We start from the raw sequence: 16,365 nt of genomic DNA on the forward strand, positions 1-16,365 counted from the left end.
CATAGCACATTCCACACCAAAAGGAACCTCAAGGGGAAGTTGTTAGGCCAGAAATATGTCCCATCCAGACAGCATGGACCAAGGCACTGAGAAAGTACTGTCCTGCAGCACAGGGATAAGGAACCAGGTCTCTCAAGATATGGATCAACAAGTCACCCGTCTACTTTGACTTGTCACTGGAAAGGAAAGCCTCCCACATAAACATTAATACACAGATATGTGGTTCACACATTTGCCCACCACAAGCCTGCACATGGGTAGTTACCCTGGGACCATTATAAACCAGGTTTTAAAATTCACAGAGCTAACAATGATGAGAACCTGGACCATGGTTTACTGCAGCGAAGCCACCTTCTGAGAGGCCAATTGTACTCAGTTACCAACTGCCCGTTTCCCCACTGGTGCCACTGTCACAGACTTAAACGTGCTTACTCTGATCTGATGGATGGATTTGTACTTCTCTGGAACGGACAGCTCTCCCACAGACTTGATGATGGCCACGGCTTTGTTATCATCTGGAGGGTCAGAGCTGGCGCCATAGGACCCGTTCTCGTCGCTGTCTGGCATCTCCTCCTCTTCCTCACTATAGCTTTCGTCAGAATTCTCATTTAACGGAGATTCTGAACTTTCTTCTTTTTTAGGCTCATCCAATTGAAAAAGTTCTGAAAGCATGTAATTGGCTGAAGCAATAATCTTATTAAAAGAAAGAAAAACATGTGTAACTGTCATCAAACTTGAGGACTCTGAAGTGGCATGAGCTTTACTCCTACACTAACCAGTCTCAGGGGCTCTGCAAATAGGCTGCTTCCACCCCTGACCGAGCAGCACACAGAAACATTCCCGACTCACAGCTACTCATACACTCTGAACGTGCTCTGTGAGAGTCTCATGGGCTGATGTTTACTTCCTGAAATTATCCCATCCCCACCCGCCCTCTTAAAAAAAACTGTATTTCACTGGAGACAAAAATCTTCAGGTGTAGAGTATCCTAACTATATCAGCAAGTATCCTTCTATGAACTGAGAAACGAGAATTTCTCTTTATAAGCTATAAATTTAACAGGCAACTAATATTTACTATGTAATTTATGGTCCCGGGGGAAGACCCCCCACTAGCTTAATGAGGGAAAAGTCCATCCTGGTATCTCTTAAAATGGGCATGCCTGTATTACTACTTATTCCACTCTATTATGTGTTATAAAGTGACTTGTAATCACAGACCCACAATAGTTGTAACAGTATTTTCTGTTACATAAACTATTTAAAATCCACTGGACACCACTACTTCAATCAGCAATTAGATACTTAAGTCAGAAACTTAAGTCAGGAAACTCTTTTGCCATTTTTTTGCAGAAAAGTTTTCTCTTGCTTTGGTCTCTAGGATAATCTTTATCTCTAAACTGTCTGTGCTAACTTGCATCTTAAAAAAAAAATTGTACATATTACAGACCTTCTCTGATTTAAATAGACAACCAACCTTATACCAAAAAATACAGACAACTAAGGGCACGGGGCGTGGTGTAAAATTGGGGGCCCATGACTGAGATTATTTTAGGAGATGCTTTCATTACATACTGAAGTGTGGACCATGAATCTTATTTATACTAACAGTGATTAACAAGATCCACTCGTGTGAGAAAATCTTAAGATACTGTAAAACAGGTTTCCCCCTCCAAGCAGCAGTAACACGAAAGGAAAGAGCACCACATGAGCTCCACATTTACAGACTGTACTATTCAAGAGGAATGTAACAGGAGCCGCTTGGCCACACCTAGAAAAACCTAGATCACTTAATTTTAATTAAGTGAAAAACCTAGATCACTTAGTTTTAATATTACATTTGAGTCAATGGACACGGAACGTGTACACAGTCTTACAATCCAGTGTGTACGTGACACTGAGAGCACACCCCAGTCCAGAGGGGGCACATCAGTGCTCAGCAGCCACATGGGGTCGGGGTGCCCCCAGGGGAGGTGGCTTCCACGCCTAGGCAGTTCTCTCCAGAACGAGGCGGTGTTCACAGAGCATGCAAACGTCAGTCTTACCTGAGGATGCCTGCTCTTGTCCAGCAATTTGACACAGTTAAGCAGCAACGTCCTGACAGTTCCATAGTGCTTCCTATTCTGATTCTTCTTCACCATCATGTTGCAGGCAACCCTAGGAAACAGTGTGCGTCAGCTGACTCCCCGAGCATCCCTCTCTGCAGGACTCGTGCGGGCCACAGAAACCACCAAACACTGTACTTCACACACATGCAACCCCAAGTTTAGTTTGGTATAGTGCGTGTACACGCACAATTGTTTAAACTATGAAAACCTAGCAGGTGTTAAAAGCCCCGGCCTGGGCAGCGTGGCTGCACATTTGCACCCCAACAGCACTCACTTATACAGTAGAACAGCCACTGGCATGGTGAATGGGTTTTGATATTTGTCTTCAGTTTCTTCACAAAGAGTAGTGAGATCATAGAGCTTCACTATATCACTGCCACTCGCTGCAAAAAACAAGCCAACCAACAGACCTCATTTTACAGTCGTCACTCAAAGCAATGATTATACACTCAAGAACTAGCTCACCTTTAAACAGCCAATAGGTATGTCCTTCTTTGGTACAATTAGATTTCAGAAACGATAAAATATTCTGTGCAATGTCTTTTATGACTTTAGTAGAAAAATTAGAGTTTTCCAAATTGGGAATCTCTTCTGTCTTTATCATTTCATACTTCTATAAAACACATAGAAGGCAGTGTAAGAGAAAACCTAGGCAGCCACACTTCTTTTATTAAAAAGCAAGCAAATAAGTAAACCCTGCCATCAGAGACCTGTGCAGCAGGAGTGGGATGTAACCAGTGGGCTTTCATCTATTTACCGCTCCAGCATTCCGAAGGAGTCCGACCCTCCCGCCAGCATCACTGCCCATTCACCACGGGAGTCATCCTCAAGGAAGAGTCATCACCTGATTCTGAACCACAAACTTAGGCATGACTTCCTTCCTGCTATCACGTGGACCATACCCCACAGCACAATTCCTTCTATTCCACCCCAATGGCTTTTAACTGGGCAGACGGTTAACACAGGCAGACTTCACCCCTGAGGCTAGAATCTCCTAGGAAGTTTCTCCAGCAGACACTCCTCTTCCATAAGAGCTACGCACTCTATTCCTTCACAGAAATGGAGCGGGGGGGGGGGGGGGCGGGCGGCATAAGAGTAAAGGCTGCATGGACGTTACTACCACTTGTCTTCTGTTCACACTTCCCTGAACTCCCCTTACCATTTTCTCATTTTCTGAAGTACACTGACTAGATACTCCAAGCCAACTGGGAAATGGGACCACAGTCTCCTAAGGTTGGTCTTCACCCTTCTCCATCACTGAACCTCGCCTGGATCTTACAGAGCATTACTCTGGCTCTCCTTCCCTCGGTCTGAAGGCTCCCTCTCTCTCACCTGCCTGGGGAAGGGCTCCAATGTTGGAGTTTAATGGATTCCCTTGGTATGAACTCCAACAGGATATGGGCAGCAGGTGCTGAGGTCTGTCTCCAGTCCTGTCTCCTAATGCCTGCAGCCTCAACATGCTCACTGGGCATTTCAATGCTTTCCTCAAACTGCACACAATAAAACAAATACATCACCTTCCCTGCCTGAACCGACTCAACACCCCCACCTCAGGCAATGATGCCACCAAGACTCCAGTTCCTCAGCTCCTAAGCCAAGTCCTACAATTCCCTTTCACTCTTCCCCCTCCCCACTCATGGCCTCTCCTTGAACACTACCATTTAGGGTGATGGCGTAACAGTGGATCTCAACCAAGGGTGCAAATAAGCATTTACCAAGCTCCCACCCATCCTGAAATACTGTGGGCCTGAGCAAGTGGATTCCTACAGCGTTCACAAGGGATCCTGATACACAGTGCAAGGGAGGCATCGCTGGGCTGCAGCAGTACAAGGGCTAAGAGCGTGGCCTCAGTCAGAGACAGGGTCAAATACTGGCACCACCACTCACTAGCAGTGTGGCCTGAGTGACTCACTCGAGCTCTGTGGCTCTCAAGTCTCCCTCTCCATCAAAAGGGGTAACAGCAGACGGGCAGCTAAGAGCTGATATGAGTATCAAATACAATGCCTGTAAAGCACTTAGCAAAGATGTACTCAGTAAATACTAGCCATGATGACAGCTGTCAATCCTTAGTATGGCACTTACTAAATATGAGGATCTTACATTACTTCTAAAAGTAGTGCATGCCTACCCCATCTTCTTGTCTCCAAAATAATATTCCAATACATGAATTTCACATCCCAGATGCAAAGTTTTCACTGATTCCAGATTCCAAACCAAACCAAGTCCAAACGCCCTAGCTCAGCATTCAAGGCTCTGTATTATTTGGCTGACTTTTCCAATCCTTCTGCTATTCTGCTACAGAAGCCTGTTCCCTACCGGGTTGATCATCAATCCCTCATTTACTAACACTAGTTTTTTAAATCCATTTCTTATTTTCTGGGATGCTGTCATTCAAGATCCAGTTAAGAAGCCACTTCTTCCAGGAAGTCTGTCTTTCAGATCAAGAGAAGTGATCTCACCCTTGTACAAACACCAGACTTCTGTGCAAGTCACATGTCCAATCTTAATCTGCCATCTCCTATTTTCTCTTTGCACAGTTACTTCCCATTAGATTGTATCTTTCTGAGTAACGGCCACTTTACTCTTTGTCCCCTCCACCCCCCAACATTTATAATGGGGACAGAGTGCCTCATCATAGAGCATGCTCAACAACACTTTGCTATATAAACTATCTACTTTACGCAAGTATTACTGTGGCCTTTCCCTAACACTTTGCATATATTGAGTCGATATTTGTGTGCTGAGTAAATACCTCTATACTGTATACTGTGAGGTAACTACTATGGATGGCTGGCATTAAAGTTACAGTTCTATGGCTACCAAGGCAGGTTCAGTGTATTTATGACCTTCTCACAAATTATCTGTAAAATTATACTCCTGTAACATCTAGAATTCTATCAACAATTCAAATGTGAAAATGCTCAAATTTCAGTTTACTCACAGCTACCTTTGTTGCCAAACAATACACTTTAGATTTTAAGTGCCTTAAAAACTGTGGTGAGGGCTTACCTGTACAATTCCATTTACATGAAAACACATCACAAGCTCGGGTACATTGCATATCAAGTTGTCCAACCAGTAGTCAATTCCAGTTAGCACATTAATTGGTTTGTTGTTATCCCTAAAAATATACATTTCTAGTGTTATTTGGTTTAATTAGGGTTTTTCATAATAAATCACCTGAGACTTATTTCTCCCATTAACTATTTTAACCTGCACTCCCTACATGGAAAATGCCATGTAAGCTTTCTTTGCTGGTGAGACACGCGTACGTAGCTGTGTTATACTTAAACACCTTTTCATAAGCTCTGCTTGCACTGCTAACTGGTATCGTAAGAGTTTTCAGTAGGAATAGAAGGAAAGATGGTAGTAGATGGCTGTGGGACTACTGGGTGCTCCTCCAACAACCCACGGGAAAGACTGTACACCATGCATAACAACACCCAAGTCAGAATTCACACTGGCTGCCATGAACAAACATACCTGGAGCATTAAGAAAAATGCTCATGATCAGTTAACAGGAAGGTGGAAAACCACCTCCTTCACCAATTAAATAAATTCTACTATGTTTTCACACGTTGCAGATTCAGACATAAGACTAGGCGAGTACAAGACCCGACTCCACGCAGCAAGGCCTAGAGCGAACGCCCAGCTGAGGGCTCCCAGCATTCCCTGGCAACAGCTCCTTCCCTGCCTTGCATGTCCACTGGTGGAGGAGGAAGGTGAACAGAACGAGGCACCAATGCCCACACCAACAGGGACACGCAGCCGGGGCAGGGATTCTAAGGGACACGGGTGAGGTTTACCTGAGACGTAAGCTGACTGCTGGGTATCTGCCACCGCCAAATATAGGCATGTTGGAGCCAACCAACATGTGTATGTCTTCAAACGTCCATAAAATATTCCGAACAAAATCATTCTTAAGACCCTTTAAGATAAAATAGGAAACATTATTTTATAATAAACAGAAGAGCCATCATTCCCCCCACGAGCCACAGAAAGACTAGGAAACGGGAAAGGGAAAGGAGACAAAGCCAATGAAAGTGACAGAGCTGTAGGATCAGTGGTGTTCAGAAGGCACTTTTCAGGATCAAGCATGTTCTCCCCTGTGAATTCCAACAGAGACTATTTTTAACGGTGAAGTAGACCGGGGCTGGGCGTCTCAATGTGGACACCGCGGGAAGCATACCTGACTGTTCTCCCCGTCATTGAATAAAGTAGTCAGGTTTTGTTCTTGGGGGGCTGAGGCCAGATGCCCCACTATGTATGAGGGTTCAAGAGGCTCACTTCCCTGTGAAAAGTGCAAGGATAGAGTGATTCTGCTGCCAGAATTTCTTACAAATGGTCTACTATTAAAGAGTATCACCTACAATCAAAGCAGACACCTCAAATCTACTGTAAACCAGGCTAAGACAAATCAACTCTCGTCACTGGTGGCTCACGCCAGCTCTTTATTTCGGCCACCCTAACAAGCTAATCATACTTAGCTCTTACTCAAAAAAAATTAAGGATTATTTTTAGCTTTCAAAGTTTTCAATTTTTCTCTTTTTGGGTGAATTTCAATACCATTACTCTTTAACCTACCCCATCTTGATGAAATTAAAAAATTCCTAAGAAACCCCAGCCGTATTTTTGAGACATGCATCATGATGATGGCCTCAAGTTTTGCATTTCTTAATGTGTTTCACAGAATTCTAGTCCTTGGGACACTCAGAGAAAAACGTCCAGAGTAAGCTGTGACAAACGCTCCTTACCACAGACTCGCTTTTGGAGAGTAACAGTGCTTATTACCATGAAAAAGCCCCTAACAAGTCCTGCAGTAGAAAATCTACTTCCCCTCTGTAACCCAATGTTCTCAAACTGCTTTAATCCCAGGACACTTTTTATTCTTAACACATTCTATGGAATATACTTTGGAAAACACTTTTAGAAAGGGGACCTTTGACAGTAGGTAAACTCAGTCCACCACTCAGGTTTCCAATCGTTAGGGCAGCTGCCATTAAGAAACGTTACTTTAAACCTAATGTCAATGCTGTAACAGTCCCCAAGATGGGCATGCGTTGTGCACGAACACTGCTTAGTCCATGAACACTCACTTCTCATCCTAGGTGTACGCTGAAAGCTTAGCACCTACCTGTGGAGCAAGTACACATGGCTGCAAGCATGAGGGTGAGGAGGTGTGGGTTTGGGTGTGTGTGTGTGAATATCTAGCACTTTTGCTGTGTCCTGACTTCTCCTTAAAGAATCCTAATGGAGCTTCGAACTTTCTTATTATTTATTTATATTAACCTGTGGACCATTCCCCAAATCATATTTGCCAGATAGTTGCTTTAGTCAGAATTTGGGTCCTAGGTTACACTGCTCTAAATAAAGGTTTGGCTCTGAGGCCATACTGAACAACTATTTCACCTACTTCAACTCTATCATTGCTTAACCCAGGCCTCAAACTAGCAGTTTAGGTTTGGGAAACAAGAATTTATGAGGTGGTGGCTAGCAAACCGAGATAAATCTCTAACTGCTGAAATTTAGGATGTATAACATGTTATAAAAATACTCCGTGAGATTGTTTTTATGGCAGCCTAGCTCTTCTTGGGCACGTGCCATTGCTAGGACAACCTGGCTGCTTTGAGGCTCTTCTAAGCAAGTGTGGAACACACGGACACAGCAGAGCACAGCCCAAGAACAGGCCTCTGAAGTCACAGGGTCAAGGTTTGAACCCAAGCTTGGACAATGGACAAACATCTACTCTTTATGAGCTTCAGTTCATTTATTTGTAAAATGACACCATCAACACTTAATACATATGCGCAATGTGTATGCAGTACTTTACGAACATGGCATGAAGTACACGGCGTAAGAGGCACTAACTAGATGCCAGTTCACTTCCTCCACATGCAAATCTACAGATTCTCAAAAGTCTCCAAGATCTCTCATAGCAACCCCTAAACGAGGTAAGGATGGAATGGGAGAGGGGAGGTGGGGGGAAGGAGACTGGTATTTCTATTATGTGTCTTTTTGTTGACGAGTGGGTTTTGAAGTCAAGGGATACTAAAATAATTTTCAAAAACTCCTTTGATGAGCTATAATCACATACAGGAAAGCGTATAAAACAAATAATATAGCATAATGACTAAGTACAAAGCGAATTACCAGTGTAACCAGTCCCCAAGTCCTGACCTGGAACCTTGCTGATACCCAGGCCCCATGTCCCTTTTCATTCACACCACACACCCCCTCCTGGAGGTACCCACTCTGTCAACTTGCATGGTAATTACTTCCTTTCTTTTCCTCAGCTTTTCCCACCTTGGGAATAATTTGAATTCATTACATAGTTTAATGATTAGGTTTCTCCATCTTAAAACCCACTAAAACTAAAATCAAGTTAAATGTACATGCCTCATTGTAATACCATAATTTGTAAAGAGAGCAACAACCTGGACGAATGATTTTCAACACCTGAGAACACGGAGCAAGAGGAAAAACAATTTACCAAGTTAAGGGTCATAGTTTTATCTTCTTCAAGTTTGTTAATGTATTTTCCTGAAAATAGACATGTACAATTCACATCTGTGGAGCTATTTTCTTCTTTGATAGGAACAATGACAAAACTAAACAAGCAGTAAGAAGAAACCAAGAGACGAAACAGACAACATAGTCCAGTCTCTTCCTTTCTAAAGCTTTAGAACATTAATGTGGGTTAAAGTCTCAGAACTTCATCCATGAAATCTTAAGGGTGAGTTTAGGCCCAACAACCTGACTAAAATGTAAGGTCAGTATTTAAATTACAAACTACTCTCAAAGTCAATATTTGATAGGCAGTTACTATACATCTAAAATTTAAAATATACTACGTCACTATATTTATTATATAATACTCTTATTGCTAAGAAGATAATCAGTATTGATAAACATTGGTGAGCTCTGTTAAATGCTAATAAGATTTTAAAAATATTTTAAATTATTTAATTTAAATAGTTTGATTTAGCCATTCATAATCTCTTGTGAATGCTATCTTAAAAACTAAAAGAAGTATTATTTTCTAACCGTAAGACATGAACTGATGGAATATTTTTTACTCCTGTTCATCTATTTATTAACAAGATCATTGGTTTTGTCTCTTAAATGAGTTTACTAAGTTAGCACTGAAGTACTGACTAACCTGACTGGAAGCACTGGGATCTTCAGAGACTGGAGAAGGCATTTCAAAGGGGGCGGGCCACGAAGCCCCGTCCGAGTCACTTGTCTGATCTGAGCTGGACGGTTCTTGCTGTTCTGCAGAGGATGGGACAGGCTGAGCAGCTCCATCTCCATTGATACTGGCCAAGTTGGAAATAAAAAACATCAAATCGTTACTAAAGCTAAGCTCATATAAGCCTACTACTTTTTTTAAAAACTGGACTCTGTAAATCTTATTTTTTTTAAAAAAAAAGAATATGAGACATTGAAATGTCAACAATGGCATAGCAGCAAACCTTAAATTATTACTTTTCCTGGCTTCAAGTGAAATTTTAGATCAGAAATTAACTTTTCCTCTCAAGATAAAATAAACAAGTAGCAATACCTGTAATATAAAAACTTGGAAAGAATGGCCTTCTGATACCAATGCTCTTTGCTCTTCTTCTTCCTCTGCCACTTCTGATCAATAAGCCTTTGATAAAACTCTTTCAGCCACGTCCAATCACCAGTCTGAATAACAAGAAATTGATCAACACAACAAAACTGTAGTCAAAACAATGTTACCTGTTACTCTTCTACAGGAAATGCTCTTTACTCTCTGAATGCTGTTCCATAAATACCTATTCAAACACTTATCTTTCTAGATTCAATTCCTACCACTTCTTTCAGAAAATGTCTTCCTCCTCTCCCTGAACCAGTGGGGGGGGGGGGGCGCTCCTCCATAGGTTCTTTAGTGCCCGGATAAGCTCCACTGTGCAGACTGTACTGAGTACCTTTGTACATGTTTATAACCCCCGAACTGTATAGGCTGCCAGGAAGCAAGGCCTGTGATTTATTCACTCTCGCATCCGAGACCTTGCCCAGTAGCTAGCACATACATAACAGACAGAACAGTGGTCTTTTCAAAGGGAAAAACACTTATTTTAAGTGTCAATTCAAATTGCTGTAACTTACCTCCCTTTGCCAAAGCATGGCAGGAGTGGTCTTTAAAGAATGGCCTATGGGACTGCTAGAATCATGAACTAGTAGCAAACAGTCCATGAAAAGTTAAGCATATAGAAATGGAGAGTAAGCCTTAGGGCACAGCGACATGGTTATTTTTCACGAAAGCCTCCATCATCAATACACTGGAGGAAAACAGTCATTTGCCGACACAGCCTAAGCAGCTCTGCTCTGAGAGAGCCAGTTATTCTGACCGCTATGTATCTGTAGGAATCACACTGTTTGTATTTCCTGGTGGCGATGTTTCGTAAGAGCCTTTAATGGAGACATCGAAGGGTTTTTCAAAAACTTAAACGAGCCCCTTAAATTTTAGACTTTCACAGCTTCCGAGGCCCGATCCTTTTCCTTGCAAGAATCCCAGCGGTTGGCATCAATAAGTTTCTTGCCAATTCTCTCCTCTGTTTTTTATTAAGGCTTTTTTATTATCAGTGGAACCTCTTGTTGCTGAAATACTCAACTTTGTTTCCACTTTGGCCTTTCTTTGAAACAAAATTGTATTTCTAGTGCCCTTAAGTTGTTAAAATGATGCTTTTCGGATTGTACTACCTGTGATGAACGCATAAAGAGTTCCTGGATATCCAGCTCGTCTAGCAGGAGGGTCCTCCCAACGCGGTGCACGGCCATGCTCACGTGGGACTTGCTGTATGGGATCTTCAGGAGCTTTTTAATGTTCTGAAAAAAATTAAGAAAGAGAGTTTAGAAAGACCTTTTTAGTGTGATTCAGGATCTTTCCATTTTTAACCTCATTCTATTTTAAAGCACGATAAACCTTATTTCCCTGAGGTTATATAAACTGTATTTTATACAAAGAGCTAAATGCAAATACGAAAGACAGCTCTTTAAAATCTCCATCAGCCCTAGATGGCTTGGCTCAGTGGACAGAGCGTCGGCCCAAGGACTGAAGGGTCCCGGGTTCAATTCTGACCAAAGAGCATGTACCACAGTTGCAGGCTCCATCCCCAGCCCTGGTTGGGGCGTGTGCAGGAAGCAACCAGTCAGTGTGTCTCTTTCACATCGATGTTTCTCTCCCTTCTTCCCTTCTCTCTCTCTGAAAAGCGGTGGAAAAAATATCCTCAGGTGAGGATTAAAAAATAAATAAAACCTCCATTGCCTGCGCTTTGCAAGCCACACTGTGTCAACCTAACTGATGGTGCACTGTCATGCTGACCTAGGCTTTTAGCATATCAGATAAAACTAACCATCTAAGGAGCAATAGACTGTGCCAGAAGCACCACATCTAATTCTCCACTAGTAACATACAAAATTATCCCAAACCTTCTAATCACTTGTAATTGCTATTTTTAAAGTACAACCATCAACATTAGTACTAGCACTGTCAGTGTTTTGGGGGTTGTTCCTTTCTCTCTGAAGCAAGGAGATGTGTTAAAGAGTGTTGCTTTAGTAATAAAAAGGTATTTGATAATCAGATGGTTGTCTTATTTCATCAGTAGTTTTTCAAGACGACTGAACAGAGCCCGCTGTAAATGCCCAGCTCAAACACCCGGTTACATTCCCCAATCAGGACACTTACCTCGGAGTCAGAGACAACATCCACATCGTTCCCCACGGAGTCAATGAAGTCGTATGCCATCCCAAAGCTAACAGAAGGAACAAAGGCCACAAAGGTCATGCTCACAATGATGCGAGTCGAGTTTACCATAGAAAACTGTACATCATCACTTTTAGGACGTACATTCTCCACATCTCTGACATCACACGCCCATCACCAGCACAGCTGGCTAGTTTCCTTCTTAGTGGTATATACAATCATGGTGTTACTTAAAATCAATGGCATCTTACATTTGATAAAATATAGCAATAACCATGAGAAGCAATTAATAGGAATCATCTAGAACAAAGATGATTAACAATTATATTCATTTTTGTAATCACAAAACCCAAAAAATCTCCAAGAGAAAACAGTTCAAGATATTATTCTTTTTAGGTGAGAAGGTAAGAAAAATAGAAACAGAAACATTTATCAGGATTTTAGTCTCTGGGACTGTGTTCCTAGTGATACACAAAACTATTCTTTTAAAATATACATCAAACAAACAAACACTTGACCCCAATTCAGCCAGAAGGAGGAGAAAAAAAAAAAATGTTGCGCCAGATACCACATGGGGCACATCTTTCATGTGCAAGCCTGAAAAGCATCTGATGTCAGCATTTCTGTTAGTAAGTGGCAGAGCGCCAGGACTCTCACCCCGGACTACCCGCTTCAAAGCGTGCTCCCGTAACTTACTATGTGGTCTGGGCAAGTTACTTAACCTTCCAGGCTACAGTTTCTCCATGAGAAAGTTAGTGAACAGTACCTAACTCAAAGGGTCATTATGAGAATGAAACGACGTCAACATACATATTACTTAACACAGTGGGTGCACAGTCAATGTAAGTACCACTCGAATCACCTTGTAACACATATTGTGTTCACACATCACAGTTTATTAAGCTGTTCTTCTAAAGGAAGATATATGCACTGCTTCCGAATCTTTGATAGTAGAAATACTGCTACAAACAAACAAACATTTTGTTTACCTTGAGTGGCATTACGATAATTCCCAAACTACTGGCTCCTAAGGTATTCATGTATTTATGACTCCTGCCATGTTATGTGGAAACCCTTTAGGTTTACTCACTGAGAGGAAAACACAGAGCCCCGCACATTACACAGTCTACAAGAATACGGAGGTTCCCACACTAGTCTCATTAAGACCCAGGCCACTCTCAGCTTTAAATGCCACCAGCAGCATTTCCAGCAAGTGCGAAGTCAAGGGTACAAGGCACCCAGCCCGCACCGATTTCCACAGCAGGCTCCTCCAGGCCGGAGGACCCCGCCACCTACTGAAACACCCCACCAGGCAGACGAGGGGTGTAAGGGTTCCTCCTCGGGCGCCCCGCTAACTCTCTGTATTCACAAATGCAAAAGGCCGGTACATTGGCTTAAAAAAAACAAAAAACAAAAAAACCCCATCTGATTGTTATTAGCAAAATTCAGCTTCGTTAATAACGAGACGCAGGCCTGAAGGGAGCCTGTGCCAGCTGTACCTTCCTATTACAGCCTCACCCTGTCAGCAGGGGCACAGGACTGGGAAAGTCCAAAGCCCTCTACTCCAGCGGGAGGCCGCACGGAGGGCGGGCAGGCCCGGCGCACTGCAGGCGGGGCCGGGGCGGGGTCGGCGGCGCCGCGCTCACCTGGAGAAGGGCTTGCTCTTCTTGCTGTTGCCCAGGAGGGAGGCGCCCGCGGGCCCCAGCCGCGCGCTCTCGCGCAGCCAGTTGGCGGGCGGCAGCTTCAGGTCCGTCTTCTCCTCCAGGCGCGCGAAGGCGGCCCGCGGCGGCGCCGACGAGAACTTCACCACCGCGCGGCTCTTGACCGCGCCGCCGGGGACGAGCGCCGAGCCCTGCGGGCGCGACGGGGCGTTAGCGGGCCGGGCGCGGAGACCCCCGTCCGCGGAGGGCGCGCGCTCCGTGCTACCAGCGGCGCGCCTAACCCGTTAGGGTGGTTTTGGGGTTTTGCAGGATTTCGTAGACAAAACCGCGCGTGGAGGAGCAGGGCGGCCCCCGCCGTTTAAGTGCCCCAGACCCCGGGGGAGCCGCGCCGGGGAGACCTCTGCGCTTGGGCTTCAGCGGCGCCGCCGTGCAGAGCAGCTCGCGCTGAGATATCGGGGTGCTGCGGCTCACCGACCGGAGCCGGCCCCTAGCGCCCGAGCCCTCACTTCGCGCCTGGCCGGGGGTCCTCGCGCCCTCGGCCCCCCGCCCGTCACGGCCCCTGGGAAGCTCTGGGCACCCTCCACGGACCAGGGCCTGGGCTCCCGCCGGGGCTGCTCCTGACACCCCGTTTCCCGGCCGGCCGGGCGCCGGCGCCGCATTCTGGAAGCGCCCGCCTGCGCGCGCGGGCCGCAGGGACGGTGCCCCCCTCGCCGCCCGTGACCCCCGGGGGGAGCCGAGGCCGCTCCTGACGCGAACGACAGGCACGCAGACACCTGGACGCCTGGCGGCGGGCGCGCGGCCTCGCGCTCCGCCCTGCGGGTTGCCGGCGAGGCGGCGAGAAGGCGCCAGAGGCCGCCGGGAGCCGTGACGTCCCCCCCCTCCCCGGCAGGACGGGCCCGCAGCCCCGGAGACCCGCGGTCCCGCCCCGCGGCGGGCTCACCTGTGCGCAGGGCTCCTCGGGCTCTCCCTGCGGCAGGAGACTGAGTCCTCCGCGGGCGGGGGCCCCGGCCGGAGCCTCAGCCGCGGCCTCCTTGGAGTCCCCCATCACCTCGGTCCAGGGGCGGCGAGGCCGGGCGGGACCCGAGCAGCCGCCACGGGGACCCGGGGCCAGCGACGCGGCCGCACCGCAGAAGAGGCGCCGGAGTCGCCGGAGACGCTCCTCACACCCACTTCCGGTCTCTCACAGGAAGACGCTGCGGCGACGCGTCCGAATCTCGCGAGCTTTGTGCCTGAGGCCCCGCCCCGCCTCCCCGGGCAGTAGCCACCTGGACGACGGGGCGGGAGCTGTAGCGCGCCTGCGCCTGTCGGAGCCTCGTGCGAAGACTACTTCTCGCGGTATCTGACCTGCAGGCTCGACTGCCCGCGCGCTGCGCGTCTTTGTTGGCGGGTCGTCCTTGGCCCGGGGCCCGGGGGCGGCCGGGCGGCCGAGGTCCTGGCCGCGCGGGAGGGAAACGAGCCGTGCGCGGCCCCGGCGGCCCCGGTGTAGCAAGGAGGGGGCGTCAGCAGCCTCGCCCCGGCCTCGCGCCGCCTCGGTTCCCGGCGGGCTCTGGGAGACGGGCGCGCGAGGGCACCGGGCCCCCCCGACGGCGCGTCCCGGCGCATCGCAGAGCCCGCGGCCGCGGTCCGAGGGTGCGGCAGCGCCCAAGGGCGCGCAGGTGGCCTCCCTCCGCCCTCCAGAAGGCGGGGTCCGGCGGTGCGCGGCGCGTGGCTCCCGGAGCGTCGCCGGGGACCCCGCCGGGCGGTCCGCGGGTCCAGGGGCTGCGCGAGCGCGGCCGCGCGTAGGGCGCCCGGGGTCCGGGCGGCCGGCGGGTTCGGAGGCGCGACGTCGGGAGGAGCCGAGCGTCCGCCCTGCTGCCCGCCTCCCGGAGGGTGCGGGGCCGGCCTCAGGCTTCGCGGGCGCTGCTCCCGTACCCCCGACTCCGAACCCGTGTCACGTCGGACGTAGTGCAATGCAGCCCAGCCACATCCTGCATAAAGATTTTCATTGTTCTGCATAAAATATTGGACTTTTTTTTTTTTTGGAAAAAAAATTATTGTCTCTAGTTCTGAGTGTTTATTAATAATTATTTTACCTATTCAGAAACTTTTAGGTGCCCTGGGTTTTTTAAAAGTTATTATCATTGTTTCTAATGTGATTGACATTAGAAACAATGTTTCTAATTGTGTTCCCATACAATGTGGGACACATGGATCATGACTTGCAGAGTGTCTCGTTTTAAGACACTTACTGGAGTTCAGTTTTGTGTTGCACCAGCGCTGCCCTGTCCTCCAGCTCTCATCGCATCCGTGGCCTGCTCCACACTGCAGGTGGTTACCCTGGTTCTGGTGTCCAACCTGCGCTCTCACCTGTTTACCTGCCTCCCCAGTGCCTGATGCTCTCACCACTAAGTGTTTGTTGAATAAATAAACTGCTTACAGTTTTCTGCTTATGAAACAAGTTGTCTAGATGTCCCTTCCGCACATTTCTGAGACTAGCTCACCCTAACCGTGTCCGCTGTAATCTCCCTGCTGCGTTCAGGCCGCCGCCTTCAGCTCCGTCAGTCACTGTCTAGGCCAGTCTGCTGGGTCGGCTATGAAAACACGCATCTCTCAACAGGACCCTAAGCGGTTCTGAGGGGAATGTTGGGCCTGACCAGGCAGTGGACTCTTAGATCCTCCAGCGGACACCTCCTGGGTCCCGGGCCCAGGGCCGATTAAAGATGTCAGCGGAACAGGGCTCCAGACCTCAGGGGCCTGCGAGCTAGGAATGGGGAGAGGACAGGGCTGCAGCAAGTGCTCGGGAATGAAAGGCAGACTGTGGTCACCAAGAAAGGAAGAGCACCAGGTGTGGCGGGGGTGCCCGGGCGTGATCAGCACTCAGGGCCGGGAAG

The 16,365-nt window shown here is 47.2% G+C and overlaps 1 protein-coding gene across 2 annotated transcripts in view; it reads right to left on the bottom strand.

Annotated features, from left to right (window-relative positions):
* Positions 1-14,692, bottom strand: part of EDRF1 (erythroid differentiation regulatory factor 1) — a 30,768-nt gene extending 16,076 nt beyond the window's left edge. The window contains exons 1-13 of one of the 2 annotated variants that reach the window (XM_081157833.1): positions 14,436-14,692; positions 13,481-13,686; positions 11,817-11,883; positions 10,832-10,957; positions 9,669-9,793; positions 9,267-9,423; positions 6,297-6,398; positions 5,914-6,035; positions 5,117-5,228; positions 2,573-2,720; positions 2,382-2,490; positions 2,045-2,156; positions 433-693 (exon numbers count right to left, since the gene is read on the bottom strand). In XM_081157833.1, the coding sequence (XP_081013959.1) occupies positions 433-693; positions 2,045-2,156; positions 2,382-2,490; positions 2,573-2,720; positions 5,117-5,228; positions 5,914-6,035; positions 6,297-6,398; positions 9,267-9,423; positions 9,669-9,793; positions 10,832-10,957; positions 11,817-11,883; positions 13,481-13,686; positions 14,436-14,540 (1,752 nt within the window). In that variant the 5' untranslated portion in view covers positions 14,541-14,692. The remainder of the gene's footprint in view (positions 1-432; positions 694-2,044; positions 2,157-2,381; positions 2,491-2,572; positions 2,721-5,116; positions 5,229-5,913; positions 6,036-6,296; positions 6,399-9,266; positions 9,424-9,668; positions 9,794-10,831; positions 10,958-11,816; positions 11,884-13,480; positions 13,687-14,435) is intronic. The other variant, XM_081157832.1, reaches the window with a different exon arrangement.
* Positions 14,693-16,365: the final 1,673 nt, after the last annotated feature.

Source organism: Miniopterus schreibersii (assembly GCF_964146895.1).
Source record: "Miniopterus schreibersii genome assembly, chromosome: 14".
NCBI classification, from domain to species: Eukaryota; Metazoa; Chordata; class Mammalia; order Chiroptera; family Miniopteridae; genus Miniopterus; species Miniopterus schreibersii.